The sequence below is a fragment of the Phasianus colchicus genome, chromosome 6, assembly GCF_987193195.1.
Source record: "Phasianus colchicus chromosome 6, bPhaCol1.hap1.1, whole genome shotgun sequence".
Classification (NCBI taxonomy): Eukaryota; Metazoa; Chordata; class Aves; order Galliformes; family Phasianidae; genus Phasianus; species Phasianus colchicus.
The window spans coordinates 6781631-6804911 of record NC_143441.1 but is presented as its reverse complement, the minus strand read 5'-3'; the positions used below and the strand labels follow the sequence as shown (position 1 = coordinate 6804911).

Below are 23281 nucleotides of genomic sequence, written 5' to 3'. Positions count from 1 at the left end.
CTGCTGCTGCAAGGGGCTGGATTGATTACCTGTAGCTTCTGTATCAATCTTTCCAGACCTTGCAAGGAGGCTTGAATGGCTTAGGGTACATAGTGTGCAATACCTGCCTACATTTAGGCACCTGGAATAGCTGAAACCTGAAACATTCCCTTCAAATCCTCTACTTCCTGCTAGCAGTCAACTCTTCCTTGTCTCCAGCATAAACCCTTCCTTGCTAAGGGAAGGTTCCCAAGATTGTAAGCAACAGCTTATTTTCTAGTTAGGCCTGCTTTTCTGTTATCTCCTTCTTGTGCAAAGTCGTATAAAATAGTTTAATTTGCTAGTATTTTCCACTTACCTCACACAGGTGCAGTGCATCCTAAGCAGGTGGGATGATGTCAAATCACATCCACCATTTCTATCCTAGGGAAAATTTTCCAGGAGATTTCCCCAGACACGTGTCATGGTGCTGCTCTGCCTTTACCTTGCATCCTCTGCCTGACAGTCACAAAGAACTGGTAACACTCAATGGGTGAAATGGAGCTTTGTGGGGCTGCTTATCTGTTGTTGTCACCATATTTTGTCACCATACTGTGTAGTGGTTGGCGACCCTGCACATAGCGGGGGGGGGAGTTTGAAACTAGATGATCATTGTGGTCCTTTTCAACCCAGGCCATTCTATGAAACATATTTTGCAGGGAAAAAGTTACAGAGAAAGAGCTTTGATATGCATTTGTAGTGGTTATGCTTTTTGGCAAACCAGAGGAGAAAAAAATAAGCTCTTTTTTTTTTTCTTCATTCTCTGTATAAAGACTTATTTTTTTTTTTCAGCTGAGAGATGTAGAGTATACTTAATATCCTCATGTTCCTCCTTCAGTTATTACTTTTCCCATGTTATGGCTTCAGCCAAGCTAAATCACCTCCGTGTTACAGCTATTCCATAACTGTCATTGGTAATCAGATGTTTACTGTGAGGGTGCCAGTGAGTACCACCTGGTGATGTACTCATCCTCCTTAAATCATCTAGAACTAGTTGTTCCATAACTTAATTTTCCTTTCACTTCTCTTTTAAAATTGCATGTATTCTTGTAGAATTGCTTTCATCCAACACTTGCCTGATAGTTTTGACTTTGAGTGAAAATGTTTGGTGCTTCTGTGCTACATTTTGGGCCAAATTATACTCGAGATCATGTGAGCCAATGTAGTTTGATGAGCCCTGGTTCTCAGCTGGTTAGAGTTGGTTCAGCTGACACAAGTGATGTAACAGTGCTGCTCTGGTCGAGGATCTGCTCCATACCCCATTGGAGCTGAGTTAGGTTCTGAGGTCAACCTGCAATATTAATCTGCCAGTGGAACCAGCAGTGTACAGTGGACGAGATTAATCTGTGTCTGTATGTTTGTACATGCATAAGGTAACAGCTATAAGCCATGGAAACATGAAGGCTGAGTGATAACTGAACAGTGCTTCTGACAGTTTTTATTGTTCACTCCTAGCTGCCGTTATAGAAACGTATTTGTTCCTCCTGCTGTTTTCCTTTTTTTTTTTCCTGTTTTGTTTATTTTTTTTAAGGCTTGTTTTTAGCACTTGCATCTTGGACAAATTAGTCATATTTTCCCTTAAAAAAAGAAGTCTACTACAGTGCGACTTCCGACAAGTTTATTTTTATACCTTCTCAGCCCATTTATCCCATCTGTCTTCACCTCACCTCACTTCTGATGTCTTCTGTTATCTGGGCTTTCTTCCAAACATACTAACTGGCAGCTACAAAAAAAAAAAAAAAAAGGAAACCTTTGAAATGCAGAACTAAAGAAGTCATTCAGGCCACAAACTGATAATTCATACACTTTATATCCTGTTCTGTATTTTTCTTTGCGTTGAATGGAATGGCCAAGTAAAACATAGTTGTCAGGTTTTCTTACTTTCTTTTTTATGAATTTTCTTTAGCATTGCTTTTCTCATAAAGAAAAAGACAAAAACCACGACAGCAGGAATAGGGAGTGGATTCTGAGGATATCCTTATATTTTGCTTACCTATCACTTGGATAGTAAGGGCAAATAGAGAAAATGCTAACAGGTTGCTGTACTCTGCTCTGACATTTGTTGCCCTACATAACTAAGAAAACGACTTCTAAAGAGGATGTGAGTCTGGAGTCCCTTGATCTACCACTTGCTCTGTATCACTTTTGCATTTTGTTTTCAATGGGTTTTGAACCTGGCTTGGTGGAATGGTACCTGAATATTATATGAACTCCATCCTCTCTGAATCCATGATCTAGATTTAAGATGGATACCAACCCTGGCCTGGCTCCAGCAAACTCATTCTGGATTAGATTTTCTAACACCTTCTGCCAAAACCAAATATATTGCCCTTAGCCTCCTCATCCCAAAAGGAAAAGGTAGACTTCCTGTCTCCATCTCCTTGGTGCTCTCTGTGCAAACTCAGGAAAATCCATAGCTTCAGGAGCGTGTTGCAGTGTTGATGGGGGCTGTTGTATTCATGGGGAGTTGTGGCCAAGCGAGCCCTCACTGATAACAGCAGAGCTCACCATCACACACCTCAGGATCAGGCAGTTCAAGGTCTTCCTCTCTACTTTTGACCCTCTCAGAGTACTCTGTATGTAAAGTGCAATGCTAACTAAATGTAGGCAAAGACTCGGCGTGTATTTACAAGGCATAAAGCGTCCTGCCTGTGTACCCTGCAAAACCATGCAAACTGATCATTTCTCCTTTACTTCCTTACATTTCTGATCCAGGACTCACTGGTTTCTTTCTTGCTTTGTTTCTAAAAAGCACAGGTGTGTTAGAAGGCTCAGGGCATGCTTCTGTCAGAAAGCAGATCATTTGGATCAGCCTAAACTCCTTTTCCTTATTACCTCTTCTTATTTTTATCATGCCTTAGTGTTTCCTTGGAGGGTGTGGTAGCCAGTAAGTGCTTCTTCTTTTCCTCTCCATTTGGCACGTGATCATCTTCTTTCTTCACCTTCAGCTCCTAACTTGCTCTTCTCCAACTTGTCATCTGCTATTACCCAACTGCACATGCAGTGTAGCTAAAATCACAGCAATATATTATGCCTGTATATTGTTTATTACCTCCTCTGAGTATTCATGAAGGAACTGCGAGTTAAGGAGAATTCTGGGAGAATGAAAATTGTTGGTAGATCACACAAAAGGGTTTGACAGAAAGAACACATCCTCCTGGTATCCAGCTGATAGGTTTTTTTGGTTCCTCAGAAATCAAGATTATTGCTCATAAAAGAAACTGTAGCATTTTAAGTTACATTAGAAGATGCAAATTGTTAGATCTAAGTATTAGATAATCAGGGATCATAAATTGAATAGCCCAGGTAACAAAATGGAGCAACTGGAAATCACTTTCCTCTTCAAGCAGATTAGCATGGATCATGTCTGAAGAAACCAAAGGAGAGCTTTAAAAATCTCTACCAAATCTCATTTTTGTTCATAATTTCACTTATCATTTTCTTTTTTCTTTTTTTTTTGAGCAGAGCCAGAATGGTAAATACTGATTTATTGCTCATTAACTTAGAAATTATTTCCATAAATCCTTTGAAATGTGCTGAAATGTCTGAAGATGTTGCATAGGGAACTGCAAAGCCATGGGTTTAAATAGATGAGTCTTTTCATATTATATTTTGTGACTTCTAAAAAAATGTTTGTTTTATTGGCCCACTCTATAGGGCATCATACTCTAGTTATTCTAAGCAGTACAAACTTTCATAAAAAGAATGCTTAGGAAGATTCTGAGGTTTAAGTCCTTTTGGTCCAGACTGATAAAGCGATGTAAGTAGGAACCTGTAGTTCACATTGTCAGTTTTTTTGTTTTGTTTTGTTTTGTTTTTGTGCATTCTGAACAAGATTTCACAGCCACTTAAAACCTGCTGTATTGCTGTATAAGTTTAGCTTTCTCTTACACATCTACTTCAGAGCAAGTACTACTAACTCCATCTTAAATGGGTTGAAGAGATTAACCTTCTCTTTACATGTTTCCTCAGATTAGATGAGTTCCAACCATTTTCTTTTCTGGGAAGACTTGATCTGTGAGTGGTGGTCTCTGAGTGTGAAATAGTTGAGCCTCGTGCAAATGTCACCACCTCTTCCCTTTGAAACACACAGAGAAGCAAAGGTTATCCCTTGATTTGGTCGTTAGGTCACTTGTGCCAGATGGGGAAAACCTGAGTGCAGATTTCAGCTCTTGTTTTGCTAGATTGGAGAACTCAGAGATAAGCTCCATGTGTGGAAAAAATGCACCATTTCTTGCTGCTCTTTGTTTTCTTTTCCATGCTTAGGTGTTCTCCTGCTCGTGTTTTTGTATTTTGTTAGGACTGTTTAGTGTTGTAAATGCAGCAGGTGTGTGTGCAAAAGGAGAATGTCCACGTGAAGGCTGTGGTGGCCAGGTACCTAAATCCTGGTGTGAATCTCACGTACCCATGATATAAATGAACGCTTCAGCATCCAAAATGAAAAATTACTAGGTGTGATGAAGTTACAGCTTAAATCACCAGCATAGTTAGGCTAGATAAATGCATTAAATGTTGAGCTTTAAATCCCAGATGCACAGAAGGAACTGTTTTTGCAAAGTGAATTCCTTTCCCTTATCCATACGTTCAAACCATTCCTTCTGCCATAAAAATCCTGGCCTCTTGTGCCAATAAGTGAGATTAATCTTCTAAAATTTTAGCATAATACCTGCAACATTACAACATTAAATAAACAAACAAACCGTATACTTCTTTGTTTTCAGACTTTACAGATACAGGGTTCACTAAGAAGTCATCTCTTTCCTTTAAGAGAAGACAACCGTATAGAATAATAGAATTCTAGCATACAGACCCATCTGGAAAAAATTTAGTCTGTAATAATCACGGGCATTTGATTTAACTCTAAATCCCTGTAGGTAATTCAAACATAAATTTATTGGGGTGAATTTATCCCCCAACTGATCCAATGAGGTTAGAGATGAACTTGGCCCACTGCACTTAAACTGGAGTATGCAGTCTTTCCATTGCATCCAAATATTGCGGGAATGCCTGTCATTATAAGCAGACCCTTACTAGAAATAAAGTCAATAGAGACAATGCGGGCAATCACCCGAATTACAGTTATTTTTCAGATCTTTAGAGATCAGTAATTATTTGGTTCTGAATATATAGACCGGTATTTAAATCGATTAGAAAACACTGGTCTAATTTGTTATTTGTTAATTCTGTATTCATTTGAGATAGTCTGTTTAGTTAAGTACAATTCGTTGCACTTCACATTGTACTGCAAAAAAAAGAATAAAATTCAAAAGGCATTTGGTACATAATGTAAACAATACCATCTGTCTTTTTCTTTGTAAAATCTTCTTTGAGATAGCCCCGATATGCCTACTGTTTTCAATCACTTAAAAGGCAGTAATTTAATTATATCATCCTCTATGTAGGAACTGCCATTGCTTTCAGTCCCCTTCCAGTCCTGACACAAGTAAATCATTTTGATAAGATCCACTTTTTATTTATATTTTTTCCGAGGAGACTAGCATAAGTAATGATACCAGTGATAGACCAAGGACAGAATGACTATAATGGGCTTTTTGCAGGAGAGAAAAACATGTGCCGTTGTGATTTACCCTGTTACTTAGAAAATGTTTTTTCTTGGAATTTCTGCAACAGCCACTCTCTCATAGCGAAGGGCATTAAGAAATATGAACAAATAAACGGTGAGTTCAACAAAATCATCATGGAGCAGCAGTTTTAAGCAGCTGTCACTACTTAAATTTCTTAAATGGGAACAGAAGTCAGACACGTTTTGAAAATGTGCCTAGGTTAGATTCATCTTTGGTAGAATGCCACCTACTTACACAGAAACATGCTGGGTATGTGGTTGGATCTTCCCTACAAACTGCTATGGCTTATCAGAGGCAGATATGCCTTCCTTCTATTTAAAAAATTGTGTGGGTGAATTCAGTGTGTTGTGCCATTGGCAAGGCATGGGCCTGGCAGGCACTTCTACCTTCCCAGAATAGATGCTGCACGAGATCTGCAGTGTCTGCAGACTTCCTGCTGCAAGTTGGCCTGAGCCCTGGTGTGGAGAGAACATGTTCAGAGGTGAGCTGTCCCTGGATAGATCTTTCTCGTGCCCCTAATTGCAGAAAAAAAAACCCATAGGATGCCAGATGAAGTGGCTACATATGACACAAAAACTCGTTTGAAAGGAAGTGAGTCGTGTGTGTCTGAACCTGGACTGGTCACTGAACATTAACAGCTCCAGAGCACAGGTTTTATTGCTTGCATTTTCACGCTGGTAAGGAGTTCTGGTTTTGTATTTGCTGTCTGAGACCTTCCTCAGGTATTGTAGCAAGAAGCTTACTCTAGTTTGGCTGAAGAAGCAGCACCATGCAGTAAGAGGTGATCAGCAGTGTTCAAACACCACAGGCCAAGTGTGGTGTTTCCAGCTGTGAGGAAACCTTTTGGGTAAATTATTTTGGAGAGTTTGTGTGAGAAAGGTGTGATTTGGGCAGGAAAAAGGCAGCATGTTCAATGTTTTTAACCTAACTAATTATTCTCATATTCCCAAGGGTTAAACTTGTGCTGCCAAACAGAGGATGACGACTTGGGTTATCCTGTGAAACAGATAAGAAGCTGTTTAGGATGTTATTGATGTAGTATGTTGTTTCCTTTCACAGAGAAAGCGTGGAGAGCCTTATCCAAAAGCATTCCTATGCCCGATCCCCAATTCGAACCTACGGTGGAGAAGATGATCTGGGAGATGACAGCCAGGCAACGCAAAGCAGAGGTAGGAAAATCTGCTCACGAGGTAAACTGTGCTTAAGAAAAGGAGGATCACGGCCAGTGCTGTGGCACTCTGAAGCATTTCTCTGGTGTCTGTCTCTGCTATAAATCCACAAAGATTACTTATTCCCGTATTGCTCTATTGGACATTTGATATGCCTATGGATTGGAGTGGGTGGCTCAACTGAGGAGACAGCTCTAGAAATACATATATATCTAAACTGCCACCAGAAGAAAATTAATGCCGTTTCCATTTCAAGACAGCTGAAAAACTGACAACTTCATTGCTGTGGTGCTGCGTGCAATCTCAGATAACCATCCTTTTGTAGGACTTGAAAGCTGTGGCTCAGCATCAGCTGTAAAGTACCATGCAGATGTGCCCTTTGCTGCCAGCAAAGGAATTGGTTCAGGTCACTTTCAGCCAGCCTGTGGTTAGCTTGCTTTGCCTCTACAGGGAGAGAAGCCCATAGCTGCCTGCTGAACTGACATTTAATTGTTTGTCTTATTTCTAAAATGCGTCCTTACTACTTGGGCATTTCAGCTCAAATACTTCAGGTTTGTCTGCTTTAGCAGTCACAAAAGTAGCAGTAACACGAAATTGTTCTTTATGGGGTTACTTGCTGGACAAATTGCATCTGCCATAATTTGCCACTGGAAATAGATCCATACTGCTGACTAGCATAAACTTGTGCTACAGTGTGCTTTGCATGTTGACTTTGTGACCTGTCTGATATGCAACAGCCACTTGAGGTAAGGCAGTTCTATTTGCCTTCTGACTGGCAGTGCCCTTGCCTTGTCCTCTAACTTCATACAGCGTTGCTAAGATAAGAGCATTATTTCTGGGCATAAACTATTTAGACTTGTGCAGGGAAAACACACTTATTTTTAACTACAACTCGCTCTTCAACAAAATGTGATTAGTTGGGTGCGTTCACACACGTCTATTCTGAGAGTAGTTCCATAGATTGTGGAGTTCCTAGAGTAACTCCTTAGCTGGTACCGTGCCATCCTTGCGAATTCTTCTGGGGGACTCTGTGTTACGTCTCCTTAGATCCTAGGACACTTATTGTTGAGAACAACATAAACTTTTCACTTGACAAAAGTGCAGAGCAAGGCACCTTCCCTCCGAGATCTGTGTTTCTCCCCGGGCTGATGTATTTCTTTGAGACCGACAGAGTAAGAAAGGTGAGTATTAGTGTGAGCGCTGGCAGTCAGAGCCATTCAGAAGAGAATTGTGAAGGAAGGTATAACAGGAGGATAGGACAGTTTATTAAAATTTATTTTTTTGTAAAATATATGCAGGGCACACTTCTGCATTTGCTTGCAACAGGACATCTGTGTGAGGAAGACGATGAGATATGGCAACCAACTTTTTTCTAATGCTGCCTTTACAAACAAATTAACTTGTGCTGCCTTCACTCTTCGTTTAGATCTGGTATCTTTAAAAAATCCTCCAAGATATATAGAGAAATAATTATTTCATTGAAACTCCTCAGACATTTTTATTTCTTCTGATGCAGTTTAAAACTGCTTGGCACACAAAATGGAGGTGTGTCCTTCCTGACAGCTAAATACATGCGTGCTGCTGGGTGGTGTGTGTAAGGATCTCACTGTTGGAAAACATTTCTTTGGTGACAGCAGATGTGATACGTGAGACTTCTTGGAATACTAAATTGCAATTGGGGACCACTGTAGTTGGAGGAGAAATGGGCATTTCTGTTTGTTTCTCAGGAGAAGTAATGATACACTTCGTTCTGTGTAGAAACAAGGAAGTTTATCACTGCGATATATTTCTAATAACTTCAACACTCATCCAGAGCCCCCTCATCTCAGCCCATTTCAGCTGCCTAAAGATAGAAATGGCTAGCCTTCAGTAGTACGTTTATCAGAGAAAGTCTGTTTCCAAAGGAATTAACAGATATGAAATAAAACAAAACTCCTCAGTGCACAGTGTCTGGGTGCCTGTACTCCAGCATTCACACTCAGGGTTGATGGTAGCCACCTGAACCAGAGCCAGATGTACAACTTCTGCTGAAATCCGGATTTACAGCCAGCTTTCCCACTAGTGCAGCAATGCTCGGAGACTCCTTGATTTCTAAAGGGCTTTGCTCTGGCCTGCATGTCGTTATCTGTACAGTTTGGGTCTGGATCCTGATTTCCCAGCAGTTAGGATTTGGTTCTGCGGTGGGATCAGGATCTGGTTCAAGTCCATTCCTACTGCTGAATGGACACAATTTCTGCTTCCTCTTACTGCGCCGTTTCACTTGTTCCATTAGGCAGAGGAGGAGTTAATCAAAAGCAGCACTCTTTCTGATTGGAGAATCTCTCTCTGATTAGATATATTTATTATTATCATAGTATTATGTCTTTTCTTTCTGTTGTTCTTTGCTACGGTTTTGAGTACATGGCCATGACTGCTAAATCTTAAAAAAAAAAAATGGATGTCTTTATATTTCTTCATTTTACTGTTTGGATGAACCTGCCTTCTAAAAACCAGATTTATGGAACTAATACCTGTAATAACAACTGCAAAAATTCTTCTCTGGACATTTTGCATTACTGGCTTGAAATTATGTTTTGGCAAAAAAATAATAAAAAAAAATTGCCAGTACATTTATTTTTAAAGTCAGAAACATTTTCTCAATGGACGCGGTTGGACAAGAAATAAAATACAGAAGGGACAGAAGTTAGACTTTTGTTTGAATAGGAATAAAATTAAGAGTGTATTTATAGGATTTTGTTTTATCCCCCCATCTCTAGAAGCCAGACATCTGATGATAACCAGATGCTGAGAAGAACTGCAGAAGTGAGGGGCAATATCTTCATCAGATTATTTGAAAATGACTGTTTATAATTATCAATACAAACTATCTATTGATTTCCCTCCCCCCTCCCCCCCCCCCAAAAAAAAAACCATCAAAATAAATAAGATTCTGCTACTTTTGGAGAAGAAGTTTTAGAGGGGGACAATTTGTGTAAACAGAAATTTTTGGAACTCTTCAGATGGAAAAAAATATCAAAGAAACCACATTCACTGGATTAAAAGTAGATATTTGTCTTGGGAATAAGTTTATCATATTTTTATGTACTAAGAAACAGCATCTCAATATAAGTCAGTATTGCTGCTGTTCCTTAGAGGACTATACACAGTTGGAAAAATAAGAAGAATGTTTTGACATTTTAGAGCTTTTTGGAAAGCGTAAATTTGAGTGAAAAGATCTGCATCTTGACATGCTGTTGAAAGCATGTTGACATGCTTTCCTGTTGTTAAATGAAAAAAAAAAAAAAAAAAAGAGCCAATAAAACTAATAAAACAAAACCCAAAAACTTGTAATGCAAATGATATTTTCTTGTGCTTTTACCAGACTGAAATTTTAGAAGAATTTAATCAGTTCTAAATTGAAAGTCTGTTGTAGAAAGCTACAAGCATGTTTTCACCACAGGGATCTGATGCAGGGTGATTCCATGTTGCAGTAGGTGTGTCAGAGTTCCTTCATGCCAGCATTGCAAGGTGTCTCATACAAAAAATGTCCAATGTGTAAAAATGATTTTACTGTTCAAGCCAACTGCAACCAGCTTCCTGTAACTTAAGTTTGTCTAAGATTTAGGGATAAAGGAGACTTAAGTGGCAAATTACTACATAAAGAAAGATGTGATGAAGAGATAGAAGAATTTGGGAAGTATTCCCAGTGGCAACTCATAAATATAATTCAGCCTTACTGTGAAAAATTATTTTCTGCTTTTTGCTGTTCTACCAGCTTTGTATATTGCAGTGCAAATGTCAGGCATTCTTTCTCTTCGCTTGCAGGATCAGCTTTTACAACATCTGATAACCTGTCCCTCAGTTCCTGGGTATCCTCTTCAACCAGTTTTCCTGGATTTCAGCATCCCCAGCCTTTGAGTGCCCTGGGTACCAGCACTGCATCCATTGCTACACCTATTCCTCATCCAATCCAAGGATCCTTGCCTCCATACAGCCGCTTGGGAATGCCTCTTACGCCCTCTGCGATAGCCAGCTCCATGCAAGGTACTGGCCCCACTTTCCCTTCTTTCCACATGCCAAGGTACCACCATTATTTTCAGCAGGGTCCTTATGCAGCCATCCAGGGACTGCGTCACTCCTCCGCAGTGATGACACCATTTGTATGACTGATGTCAGGTGGTAAAAACATAAGATTTTAAACGTGCAAGCTTGGTATGAAAAAATACAAGGGACCTTCTCAAAAGGCTTGTGGTGGGAGACTGCTGAACTCAAACCAGCTAAGGAAATGCATTGTGGAGATTGATTCCTCCATTGAGGGATGACAAGAAGAGAGCATGCAGCTTGGAGCTGCTCACAGACCTATGTGTAACACAGTCAAAACAGATCCCAGAGTTCCTAGGATTTCTGGTCACGTGCAGGTTGTTCCAAAGGTTCATTATGCCTCGTGGAAAGAGACTATGTTTATGCAGCAGTGTACAGATTAATTGTGTAGAAGTCTTTTTCTGTATGCTAGAAGGATTCTGAAAAAGGCAATACTCTTATTCATCCTCACCTCTTCTTGTGACTAATGACATCTGAACAGAAAAATGTATCACTGTAACTTTGAGCATGTTTTAGGCTATCTCAGCGTGCGTTTGCTGGGAATGGGACAGAGTGGAGAAGGCCACTGTCCTTTTTAAAAGTCTGGCTTATACTCACCAAAAGCAGTATTTCGTAATTGCTACTATAATCTCATAGAGAAAATCATTAGCAAGTATTTATTTATTTCTTTTATCTTTCTTTGTTTCTTTCACAAAACACATAACAGCTCTGAGAAGAGCTGTGTTACAGGCTGGTAGTAGTAATGATGTATTCTGTTCTGCTTGTCTCATATCCTAGGAGGAGCAATTTAGCAGTCCATTCAGATATGATGAAGGAAAAGACTGAGTTTTAGAAAATCTGTTGCTTTTCAACTTAGAAACTCAAGACACTAAATTTTTAAGCCAAAGCTACTGTTTGCTGCTGTGCTTGCCATGTGTCCAGCTGCAAATGAGTACCATTATTTAACAGAATTTCAGGTTAGATCAGTCGATATCTAGACTCTAGATCAAACTATAATCAGTAGATTCATACAAAAATAGCAGTATCTTGGAGTGTCTTTCTACTTATTCTGTTTTCTTCGGTATGGTCATAGGTGTTGCCAGACAAGCTGTTTGGCCAGGACACAAAAATAGTACTGTTGAGTTTTTCAAGTCCCAGTTTCCTTGGGAAAATATCACTGATGAGATTTGCCTATAATTTTTTTTTTATTCATATCTGCCTTATTTTAGTTAGTAAGAAGAGTTCTCATTGAAAATACTGCCTACTTTTTCTAGTACGTTGTGTCTGATGCAACAGAGGATCTGTGGATTCATAGGAAAAAATAACCTCTGCAGAGAGCTAGCATGAATCCTTTGCACTGTTGAAAAGAGAACTGGTGTGATGCTGGTTTTCTGCCTGTAAATAAGTCAACACCGATTTTCTGTGTGTTGCTGCATCCAAGTTGTAGGTGGTAACATCTATTAGAGAAAAAAGGACTTGCAATTCAATCTTATATAATAAAAGATTAGTGTAGAGCTGGAACAGATAGAAAGACATCTTGGCAGTATTCTCCTCTACTCTTGAGCAGTGGATGTTGGTGACATAAAATGAGAAGTACAGTGCAGTACACTGAGTGAAGTGCAGGGCAAGTCACCAGCTTCTGTTGTTGTCCCTGTGCCTCATCATACCAGCCCAGTCACAGACAGCAGTGACAACATCCCAGTCTTTTCCCAGCTTCTATTATAGGCCAATGCATACATTGATAGATAAGGACCATCTATGTATTTTCCAGTAGTTAAATTTAAGATCTTGCAAATTGGCCGTTACAATCACCTTAGTCATTTGCAGTATCATCCTAATTTCCCTTTACTCACTGTTGGGCATGCTAATAAAAAATGACCTGGGAAAATCTGCAACTTTTGTGCTCTGCACGTGAATGAAACCAAACTTCTATTTGCAGCCTCTGGGTTTAGCACTACTACAAGCAGGTCTGTAAAAACATACAATGAGCCAAGCTCTGCAGTTTTTCAGCAGTTTAGAATCAGACACTGACTAAATTGGCTTGATATATCTAAACATTAAATTTTGCTATAGATTCATCTGGAAAGTGCACATTGCAAGGTTGTGCATACTCATGGCCTGTTCTAAGATAAAAATACTATTTTTCATGAAATTACGTGGTACTGAAAAAATCTAGATTATATTAGAAGAGTGCTGCAAGAAAATACCTCCTTAAATAAATATCCAGTTCTACATACATAAAAATTTCAGGGGAGATTTGGAAGGAAACTTTAATGTCTCTTCTTCAACTGCTTGACTTCTGTTTAAAAACAAACAAACAAACAAAAAGTGCAGCTGTATGAAGGTCCTGTGGTGAAGTTCACTACAGCCTGTGGGGAAGTTCTGTTTCTCATATCTATTTCCTTCTGCAGCTCCATTCACTTATCTGAAGCTGCAGTGAATATGGTTAGGTCCAGAAATCAATTCAATAGCTGTAATCCTGATACTTATACTAGAAGGTGGTCAAGTAGGAAGGCAGCTTTCTCATGGCTTCAGAAGTAAGTTTGCAACAGGCAGGTTGGTATAGGAAAGCTGTTCAAGTCATCTAAAGACTGCCCATACACTGACCTTTCTTTGTGAGTCAAATTTGGAGAAATAAACTGTACAATTTTTAGCCCTTCTCCAATCTCAGTTCTAAAAATACCAAGTTTGGCATGTAAAAATTCTCCTGATACTGCTTCAAAGAAAATGCTCCAGGTTCTTCTTGAAGGAATGAAACCAGACTTTGACATCATTTACAAAAATATCAAATGAAAGACAAATGCTTTTCATTGTAAGTAAAATGTGTTGCATACCTGAAAAACATGGCTGTGGAATTCCACTGTATAAAAACATGGTAAGGCCAACACCTTCCGAATTTTCTGTGATGAGGTTTACATTGAAGATGACCAAGAAAGGTTTCTGCAGAATTATCTGTCAAATCCACAGATTTTTCCAGTCAGGTCAAGGCTCAAGACCTTCCCTCCACCCAATTTCTTCTCACCCTTCCGTGGGCAGCAGGAGAATGATTCCAAGATGAGATTCCTGCTCCTCTTTAGTGGTAAATTTCTTGACTGTTGACAGGATTTCATTCATATTTACATTCTTTCCTAAAAATAAAGTCTATCTGTGTGATGGTGGTTATGATAGCAGCAATACAGGAACTTTGCAGAACAGACTGAAAAATAGCTATTAAGCAGCTTCAGCACTGAGTGCATAACTGAAAAAACATTCATGTCAATGTGTAATTAATTGGTTAAAGAAGAAAATTGTTTTGCCTCAAATTGTACTACTTTCAAAATAACTCAGTAATTTATTGAAGGAGTTGCTGTACTGCTGTCACAATTCTATCACTGTCAGGATAGAACATCTGTTGCTGGTAGATGTTCTAGGAATGCCAAATGTAATCTAGAGTTTATTTTCCAATATAATTCACATTTTATATCCCATGAGAAGTGCTCTTCACCTTTATGAGCTTGGCTGAGCAAACTGGTGCTGCTTAGTGGGTTTTTTTTTATTATTGTTTTATTGAAGAAGGGTGGAGAGAACATGCCTGAATGTGCTTTTCAAAAAGAATGATAAGATTACCTTCCAAAGTGTTAAAAGTACTTTTGGGTGTTTTCTGGATTACCCTTTTATCCAAAGACAGTTAACAGCCTTAGGTCTTTTATCCAACAAAAGCATCCCAAGACTAACAGAACTGACATAAATATACGTTTCTATATACATATTTTTTCTCTTCTAGTTTTGGACAAGAAATTTGGCTGTTTGTTTTGTGGTGCTGGTTTACATGGCCCGAGGAACTGTCAAAGATTAAAATTCAGTCTTGCTGGTTTCAGGGTACTCTCCAGATAGAAACAGGCAAACAGGCACACGCTAAGTGGATAAAGGTGCAGTTTTTAATGGTTCAGCTAAAGTGTGCTGTATGATAACTAACATCATTGCAGCGCAGCCTAAAAAACGCAATGGAAAAATTGTCCCCAGAAGGCTTTATTCTTGGATAAAGGATACACACATGCAGTGTGCACCTGAAGGCTGTGACACTGTATGAACATGTATTCACGTGAAGATGGTGCAGCTTCCAACATCCAACAAACATTAACCGCTATTTGAAAATGAACCTCTTCTAAATTCAAAAAAAGTCTGGGCTGGGAACTTGACTATATGCTACATCCTCTGTATGCACGTGTATGCTATAAAGAAACAGAAATATCAATGAAAAATATTGCAAAAACATGGGGAGCTTTCCAAAATTGGAAGGTAATGAAGCTGTGGTAATTCCTTCCTGGATGAGGGGTAGAGAGACGGTGAGATCAGTGTAATGCTTTGGGCTCCTTATCTGGAAGGAAGTCTTGGCCTCAGAGCTTACGCTCATCATCTGCAGAGGGGTGACGTTCACTCACTGCAAGATTATGTTTCATTTTGCTGAGATGTTTTTCTCACCACTCCTTACAGAGTGCTTTCTGCTGCAGAAGATGTGGTTCCTGTACTATTTACTTGCTGGCCAGAGGATTTATGTGTTAACTCTGTGATAAACTGTCCCCAGATATAGTCTTTAGTTTATAAAATAACAACTTCTTTTCCTTTATCTTTCTAAAAGAAACTAAGCAGTGATTTAAATAAACTTTGACTTAACTTCTTGTAATACTTTGAGGACAAAAAATACAGTTTGCTGTATTTTACCTTTAGCACATTTAAACAACTTTTTTTTTTTTTTTCCCAATTGTACCTTCAGAAACATGAGGAAAGATTTGCTTTAAAAATAAGGAAGGTAAAAACTGGATGTAATCTCTTTAACAGAATGTACCACAGTTCTGCTGTTTGCTGTGTTGACTTTGTTGTTTATAATGCGTTGCGTGAGCACATTCACCATGTACTGAAGTGTGTGTTTGTGTGTACGGGGTGGGGTAGGGGGAAATCTTTTTATGGAAAAAGAAGTTATGAACATAAACTATGAAGCGACATCTAATGAAAAGTTTCTTTTTAAGTGCAATATATTTATTTCTGCTAGAAATATAATATCGACATTATGTAATATTTGAAGCATTAAATGTTATTTGTAAACAGCTTAAAATTATATATATATATATCACAAAAATTGTACAGAAGTGCAAATGTGTGGATATTCAGTTTCTTTCATTAAAATATTGGGTGTTTTGATATATCATTCTTATTTAGCCAAAGCCATTTCTGCCTTTCTTCTTTTTCCTCTAACTGTGACACTGAGTCCAGTGGGACAAACAACAGATTTTTCATACAAAATTTGGAAGGTTGCAAAAGTTTGTCTAAATCCTAAATCCAACACGTGGAGGATTAGTTGTACGGTAATTAACTATAGCTGCAGTTTGCATATCGTTACATAAATAGGTCTTTCAAAGGGCTCTGTGATTATGTTCAGAGAAATTGCTGTTTTGGCCACTAGGGTACAACTAAATAGTTGAAATATGGGGTTCCCAGGATTCCCAAGATAATAGAGACCTAGAAAACACTCTCTAAGAGGAAAATTGAAAAGAATTTGGTCTACTTAGCCTGGAAAAGTTAAAACAACAAAAAGATGCAATAAAGTTTTCAACTGTACATAGAATGCAAAGAAGGAAGGAAGGAATTCTCCATATCTACCGCAGGATTTAAATAGGCTTTTATTCAGTAGGATTTTATTTCTATTTAAATAACCTACTAAAGCATGGGAGAGCCACTTGAGATACCTAAGATATTCAAAGAAGAGGGATGGTGAAACACCACGCTGCCTAGAGTAGATAAGGAAATAGAAGTCTTCAGGAACGGGTTGAACATACACTACTGGAGAAAGGTGTGAGTAGAGCCTATTTTGCCTTAGGACAACCAAATGATCTCTTGAGGTGCCATCAAGCTTTTTGCAAGAGCCATACCTTAAAGAGGTTCTAACAAAAACCTTGTGTTGCTCCAAAGGTTTCCATTACACACCCGCAGTTCAGTTTTATCCTCAAATTGAGATCAGCTGTAGAGCCTTTTTTTGCAGCTAGTTCACAGGAGTTGCTGACTTACGGGGAAACCTGACATAGTAGAAGAGCTGTGAGGTTCTAATGAGCAGCTGTAGTGCCGCCTTAATTTGGTTTCTGTCTGAAGGTGAGCAAGGAGAGAACAGCCTGAGGTAAGCCAGATGTATCCATTTTCCTTTTGGAATATTTGCAAATGAGAACAGCTCATTGAGTTGACATAACTGCGTATGATGTCTTGTCTGTGTTGTATTTTTATGACTTCTTGGTAGCCAAAAAGCATCTGTTCTCATGGATATTCAGTGCTATAAAAGTCTTTTGCTTAACCTCGGGCTAGGGGGCTTTTTGCTTACATGTAGTGTTGAAGGTGTGCATTGGTGCTTTTCCTGGGTCAGAAATAGGGATGGTGTTCTTCTTCAAGATGTAGTTATGCCAAAGGTCTTCCTGAAATCAGTAGTCTTAATTGAATCAGTTAAATGAATGCTTAAGTATTTCACTGGCTTTGTAACTGAATGCTCCTTGTGTTTTGTAGAGTCAATTTGTCCACGTGACAATTTGGTGGAGCCTTTATTTACTATTGTCAAGAAGGAAACAAGAGATTGACAGTTGTCTAATGCCTGAGATCCCTACTAAAGCCAGGCATATGGACATTAGCATTGGTCAGTGAGGTTTGTAGGGACCTTTAAGAAAACTGCAGTAACTGGTCCTTGATCTTCACAGTAATTACTCGAGGACCTAAAACTCTTCTGTGGGGATGCTTGCCAGAGAGGTATTTTTTTGTCGTTGCTGGGTTTGCTTACTTATTTATTTTTGAGAGTAGCATGATAACTTGCTCACCCAAGTGCAGACAGTTGTAATTCACCACTGCGGCATTTTTAGCTCTGTTAATAAAAAATGTCTTTGCAAACAGACCTAGCAAAACCTGGTAATTTCTTTTTTTTCTTTTAGGTTTAAAAACAGGCTTGATTACAGAGACTAGACTAATTTAGTTGATCACTTCCTATTATTGAATTAAAAATAGAGTAACCATGTTAAATTATTCTGATCTACTAGTTGACTTCAACTTGTTTTTGTTGTCATTGCAAAGCCTACTAGGAATAGCATAGTTATTTTTGAGAGGCATCCGTGTCCTCATTTCAGCTCAAGGTTTCCATGGCTTGATACCAGTCTTCAAAACTCATGTGTTCTCCTGTTTTTGGAGAAAGATGGTTAGCAAAAACGGTGCTGAGAGGAAGCATTACCCCTCAGCACTTTGTCTGCTTTTTTTTCAGCCAGGTGTTGTGAGGGGACTTCAAGCAGCAAGATCCATTAAAGAAGGACACATGACTGCAACTGAATCTGTAATTTATGGTGTTTACCCCCAGAGATGGAGGTGACAGTTTCTTGAAGAGCTGCAGCTTTTCTCTGTTTAGATGCTTATCTTCTAGTCAGTTGTTCCTAGAGTTTCTTCTACATAGTGCATCCTTGCTATGTCAGCTCAGACATATTGCTCTTGTGCTTTTCACCTGGGTCTCTGCCTCAAGACATCCTAAAATGTCCTGAAAGCAATAACGTGGGATTTCAGGACCTGCTTACTTAACACCCCACACTGCCTTCCAGTCAGACTTTATGGACAACACATACCATAATTTTAACTATGAAGTACTAAATCACTTGGGGATATGTTATCATCAGAATTCACTTTTTTTCTTTGAGTTATTACAGAACTGGAATGAGCTGTGATTTTTAAACAGTTAGCCTATGCTTAGCAGTAGCTACTGGAATTGGGCCACCTTTCGTCAGGGGTCTTCCTACTGAAAACCATTCCTCCTTCTGTTCTGTCATTGTTTGTTTGTTTCCATGAGGCAGTCTGTTTGTCTTCACTGTTATTCTCTAGTGGGAAAGCTGCACTGGGAGAGAACAGTTTTTTACTTTCACTTCCTATCTTAAAGTCATGGTTGATACGCAGTCGCTTACAGATTTACTACAGTTTATTCCTGTGCTCTCTCATAGACTCATACCAGGGTAGCCAAAAGAATTAATTTTTATCTTGATGCAAATTTATGCTTGTAAAATTTGCATTGATTATATTTGAAAGCGTACCCACGGCTTTGGAATGGCAGGCTTCCAATTAATTCCCTCTGAATGTCATAGCTTTTACACTCGAGGCACCAGTCATGCTGCTCATCTTCGGTGATATTACAAATAAGTTAGCAGTACTCAGGAGATTTATCAGCCTGACTTTATTTAATCACTCCCATTTTCAGTTAACATAGTCACCCCAAACAGTGCATTGCCAGAGGATGATTAGATTGTTTCAGATGGTTAAAGACTTTGGCCTTCTTTGCTCTTTGATTTTACAAAGCCTGGGAACATCCTGCGTTTTTGTATGCACATATAAAACTCTAACGCTTGTGCCCCCTAATTTTCTTTACAAGGCTTTACACGTTTTTCAGTTGTTCTTAAATGAGTTAGAGTGTACAACATAGCTTACCTAGCACTTAAGACAACTTGGCATGTTTTCCAGTAGTTCTGGACAGACAACTACTTGTGTTCTAAGTCACAGGGAAGTATTTTCCATGTTACATGCCTGATGAGGGAAGACTAATAAGGAGCATTGTAGGCTGAGATTTCAAAGCCCCCAGGGAAAATAGGTGTGCAGCTCCCACTAATCTTAGCAAGAACCATGCTCCTAAATCCCCCTGTCCTGTTTTGAAAGTGTTACCTATGGGGCTTGCTATTTTGGAAGTGTTTTTTTTTGTTTTGTTTTGTTTTCAGAGACCAACCTAAAAGTTTTATCATCGTTCTTTCCTGAAACAGAATTCTAAAGCTTCTTTTGCTCTGTGTCTTTGTTCTCCTGGTTCTTCAACAAGCCTGGCCAAATTTTAGAGAACACATACTTCTTTTTCGTTTGCTACCTCAATAATAAGAGCACTTATCTAAGCTGCAAAGATGAATTTCTCTTCTCTGTTTATGTGGATCTGAACGCGTTTTCTTTGTGGATCCTTCTCTCAGAAGCTTAGTTCTCCTTATGCAAAGCAGAAGAAGAGTCTATGTACTTGTCTCAAAGGTACAGCTGCCACCCCAACCGCATAGGCAAAACTGAAATCTCCCATCCCCAGTAGATGGGCTGGAGTTGTCTTGCCTCAAAAGAAGCTGGGAGAAGCCAGAATGCAGAATTACGTGGAGGAGAACAGGATGAGCAAGCCCTTAACACAGCCAGCGTGGGCTGCTTCCAGCCCTGTTCCTCAGCTGCTGCTGCTGCTTGGTACATTCAGCTTTCTCCCAGCAAAAACAACACATTTTTCTCTCCAGGGCTTTGGTATAGGCAGCATGCAGGTAGCAGGATTGGGACTGGTTGGTTCCACCTCTATTCATAAACATACAAACACACCAGATGGCGTTCAGGTGTCGTGTCTGCCTGGAGCCACTCCAGGTTCCCTTGTGATCTCTGATGTTCAAGTCTCTCTCTTAGTTTAGTCTTCTAGCTGTACGTTTGGACCTCTGTTAAAAATCCTAGCAGAAAGCTATGAGGGATATGGATGATAATTAAGTGCAAACTTTAGAAAAACCTTGGTAAAGCCATTTTCTTTTTTTTCCCAAATAGTAACATGTCCATAAACCTGACCTTCAAAATGTTGCGACTTAAAATATTTTTAACGCTTGTATTATTCTGGAAATGTGAATCCACAATGCAGCTGTGGTGAGATGGATGTGCTCGCCAGAATGAACACACTGGAAAAACTAGAAGGGCATAAATAGCAACAGTCTGGATGTTACAGCAGAAATAAATTGGAAGCTGATCATAAGATCCAAGTGGGTATTTAGAGTTAGTGTAAATAGAAATACCAAATTAAGCAAATAACATGTAATTTTGAGATGAATTGCTCTATGTGCCAAGCGTAAAACTTTGCACTCAATTTGTACGGTATGATAACAGGAGACCATGGAGACATTTTGGAACCTAGAATCACACGAGAAACTGTAAGCCACGTAAAATAATATGTAACAAAATCACACATGCAGTTTGATTGTAAACAAAACTGCAATATGGTTAAAGAAGACAACGCTAGCTTAAGAAGAAGGTTTCCAGTAGTGTAACCTGAAGGAAAAACAGACCAGGCATCCAAATTCCAGCCGTACCAGACGCCAATTCAAGAACGCACTAAAAATCACACATAGAAGTATATCCAAAGAAGGTGAAATGAGTGTTTCACCTAATTTTCATGTTACAGTCCCCTACTACTCGCTGTTTTACTCATTGGTTCTGGAGCAGGTCCACGTAAAATAATTTGCGTGGCTGAAGCTAAAATGCAGAATGACAACAAAAGGGATTTTTCTGCTTTATCTGTGATTCATGACCATGGCTGAGCGTGCATCCAGATGGAGAAATTAGAGAAGACAAAAAGAACCCCAGAAAAGGAAACAGAGAATTGCATATCATCTTCATTTAAATAATGAAAGCCATAAGAATTAATAACTGTACCAGGCTGTTGGAATAAAACTGAGAAAAGAAGCGGAGCTCTGCAAAATTTCCCCCACTATTGAATATGACATAAATAATCTGAGAATGAATAATGGCTTCACTTTTGTTTTGTTCCACACTTCACTGATGTTGCATTAACAAATGCCTTCGAATAGTTTGCTCCGTGCGAAGTTGCTTTGAAAGGCAGCACTTAAAAGAAGCATTTTAAGCTGGTGAGGAAATTGCAAGTTTAATAAAAATGCAGGCAGTTACAAAAGTGTTACGTGACGCTCTGCACTTACATTAGTGAAGAAAGCAATGATTTCAAAACATGATAAAGTTGAGGCATAAAACATTCTATCAGAGCACTGTATTTGCAATGGAAAGGACTGGAGCAGGGAGCTTGTTCAGAAGCTGCAAATGTGATTTCAGCTATTTTTGCTGAATTGCCTTATTTTTAATCTGCAAAACGTTTAAAACGAGCTGTTTCACTTTGCTCGCCCAAGCTCGCCCAGATGCAGAGCTGTAGGCACAAAACTCATTTTAAATTTGACCATGGGATGGCTGCAATCCCCTAAATCTAATTTTAAAACTGAAACATTTCGCTTCAGCATTAGGACGTTTTTTTAAACCTCCAAGAGACCCAGTGCTTTTCTTCTGCAATTTGACTTGAATATTGTAATATTTCATTTTTTTTTCTTTGCTTGTTTAAAAACATGCCCTGGAGACCCGAAATTTCATGGGGTGCTGTGTGAAGATGTGAAATAAAACTGCTCCAAAATTGAGGATAATAGCATCCTAAACACTATTATGATTCTTGTTAGGTCTTGATTTTTTTTTTTTTTTTAATTATTTCTTTTTAATATTTGGAACTGGAATTGTAGAATAACTTCTCTGTTGTTGCTATGCCAGCAAATACATTTATTTCTAATATAATTTATTCCAGCTACACAGCCAAAATAAATGACAATGGCAAAATGACTTTTTGTCAGTGTCACTCTTTGCACAGCTCAACTTTCAAGTCTTAAGAAGTGGGTTTGAGGGTGGTTTTTGGCTGATGGACTGAATAATCAAGGGAAAATTCACAATGAATTGAAAAAGCAAAAATTGACTTTGGAAGAGTACAAAAGGCTGATTTTTAAAGAACGAGAAGAGCCGTGGAGCCATGCATATCTGATAAATCTGCAGTGGATGTATTCACTCAGGATATTTGTTTGTATCCTCAGGTTAGTTATCACTCAATTTATTTCTTGACAACAATTTCAGAAGGAAGCAGAAAAACACGTTATCACCCACTAAAAGAAAATTTGTTGTACCTGCGATATTCATTTTTTTTCCCCCCTCTTTTTATTTTATTTCAATCTGAAAGTCATTTGGTCTGAATTAAAATTTGGTTCCTTCTTTTAAGAAACTTGCTTGTCAGTGAGCTTCCTGGCCAGACAGGGTCTTAAATCCCTCTTCCTCATTCAAATATCTCATCTTTACATCAGTGTACTAATTAGTGTAGTATGTATGTATGCTGCAGGAGGGGAGCCATCAGCTTCAGTGGGTGCTGGTGGGTTTCTTTTCTCTCTAATACTCAACCTGACCCAAAGCTACGTAGACACAACAACAAATCCCACCTTTGTTTCTAATCTAAGTGCTCATCCTGGACCTGGGAAAGCAAAAGGCCACTTGGAAAACACAGCTTTTCGACTTCTTTTCACACTTGTTCTGTTGAGCATAGAACAGGCTCCCCAATCACGGGCGGTCACAGCCCAGGCTGCCGGAGTTTAAAAAGCGTTTGGACAAAGTTTTCAGACGTAGGGTTTGAATTTTGGGTGGTCCTGCGTGGAGCCAGGGGTTGGACGCTACGATCCTTGTGGGTCCCTTCCCACTCGGGATATTGCATTGCTTCTGGATTCCTGACTTTAGGTAGGCTTTCTGTGCCCTCTGCCGGCTGCAGGAGGCAGGTTTGTGGGCAGTGCATCCTGGTTGCCCGTCCTGGGAACGGTCCTTGGTGGCACCGGGTGG

General features: G+C 39.1%; 1 protein-coding gene across 1 annotated transcript in view; it reads left to right on the top strand.

Annotated features, from left to right (window-relative positions):
- TBX20 (T-box transcription factor 20) overlaps window positions 1-15896 on the top strand; it is a 37159-nt gene extending 21263 nt beyond the window's left edge. The window contains exons 7-8 of the mRNA XM_031590469.2: window positions 6663-6772; window positions 10577-15896. Of these exons, the coding sequence (XP_031446329.1) occupies window positions 6663-6772; window positions 10577-10917 (451 nt within the window). The 3' untranslated portion in view covers window positions 10918-15896. The remainder of the gene's footprint in view (window positions 1-6662; window positions 6773-10576) is intronic.
- The last annotated feature ends 7385 nt before the right edge of the window (window positions 15897-23281 follow it).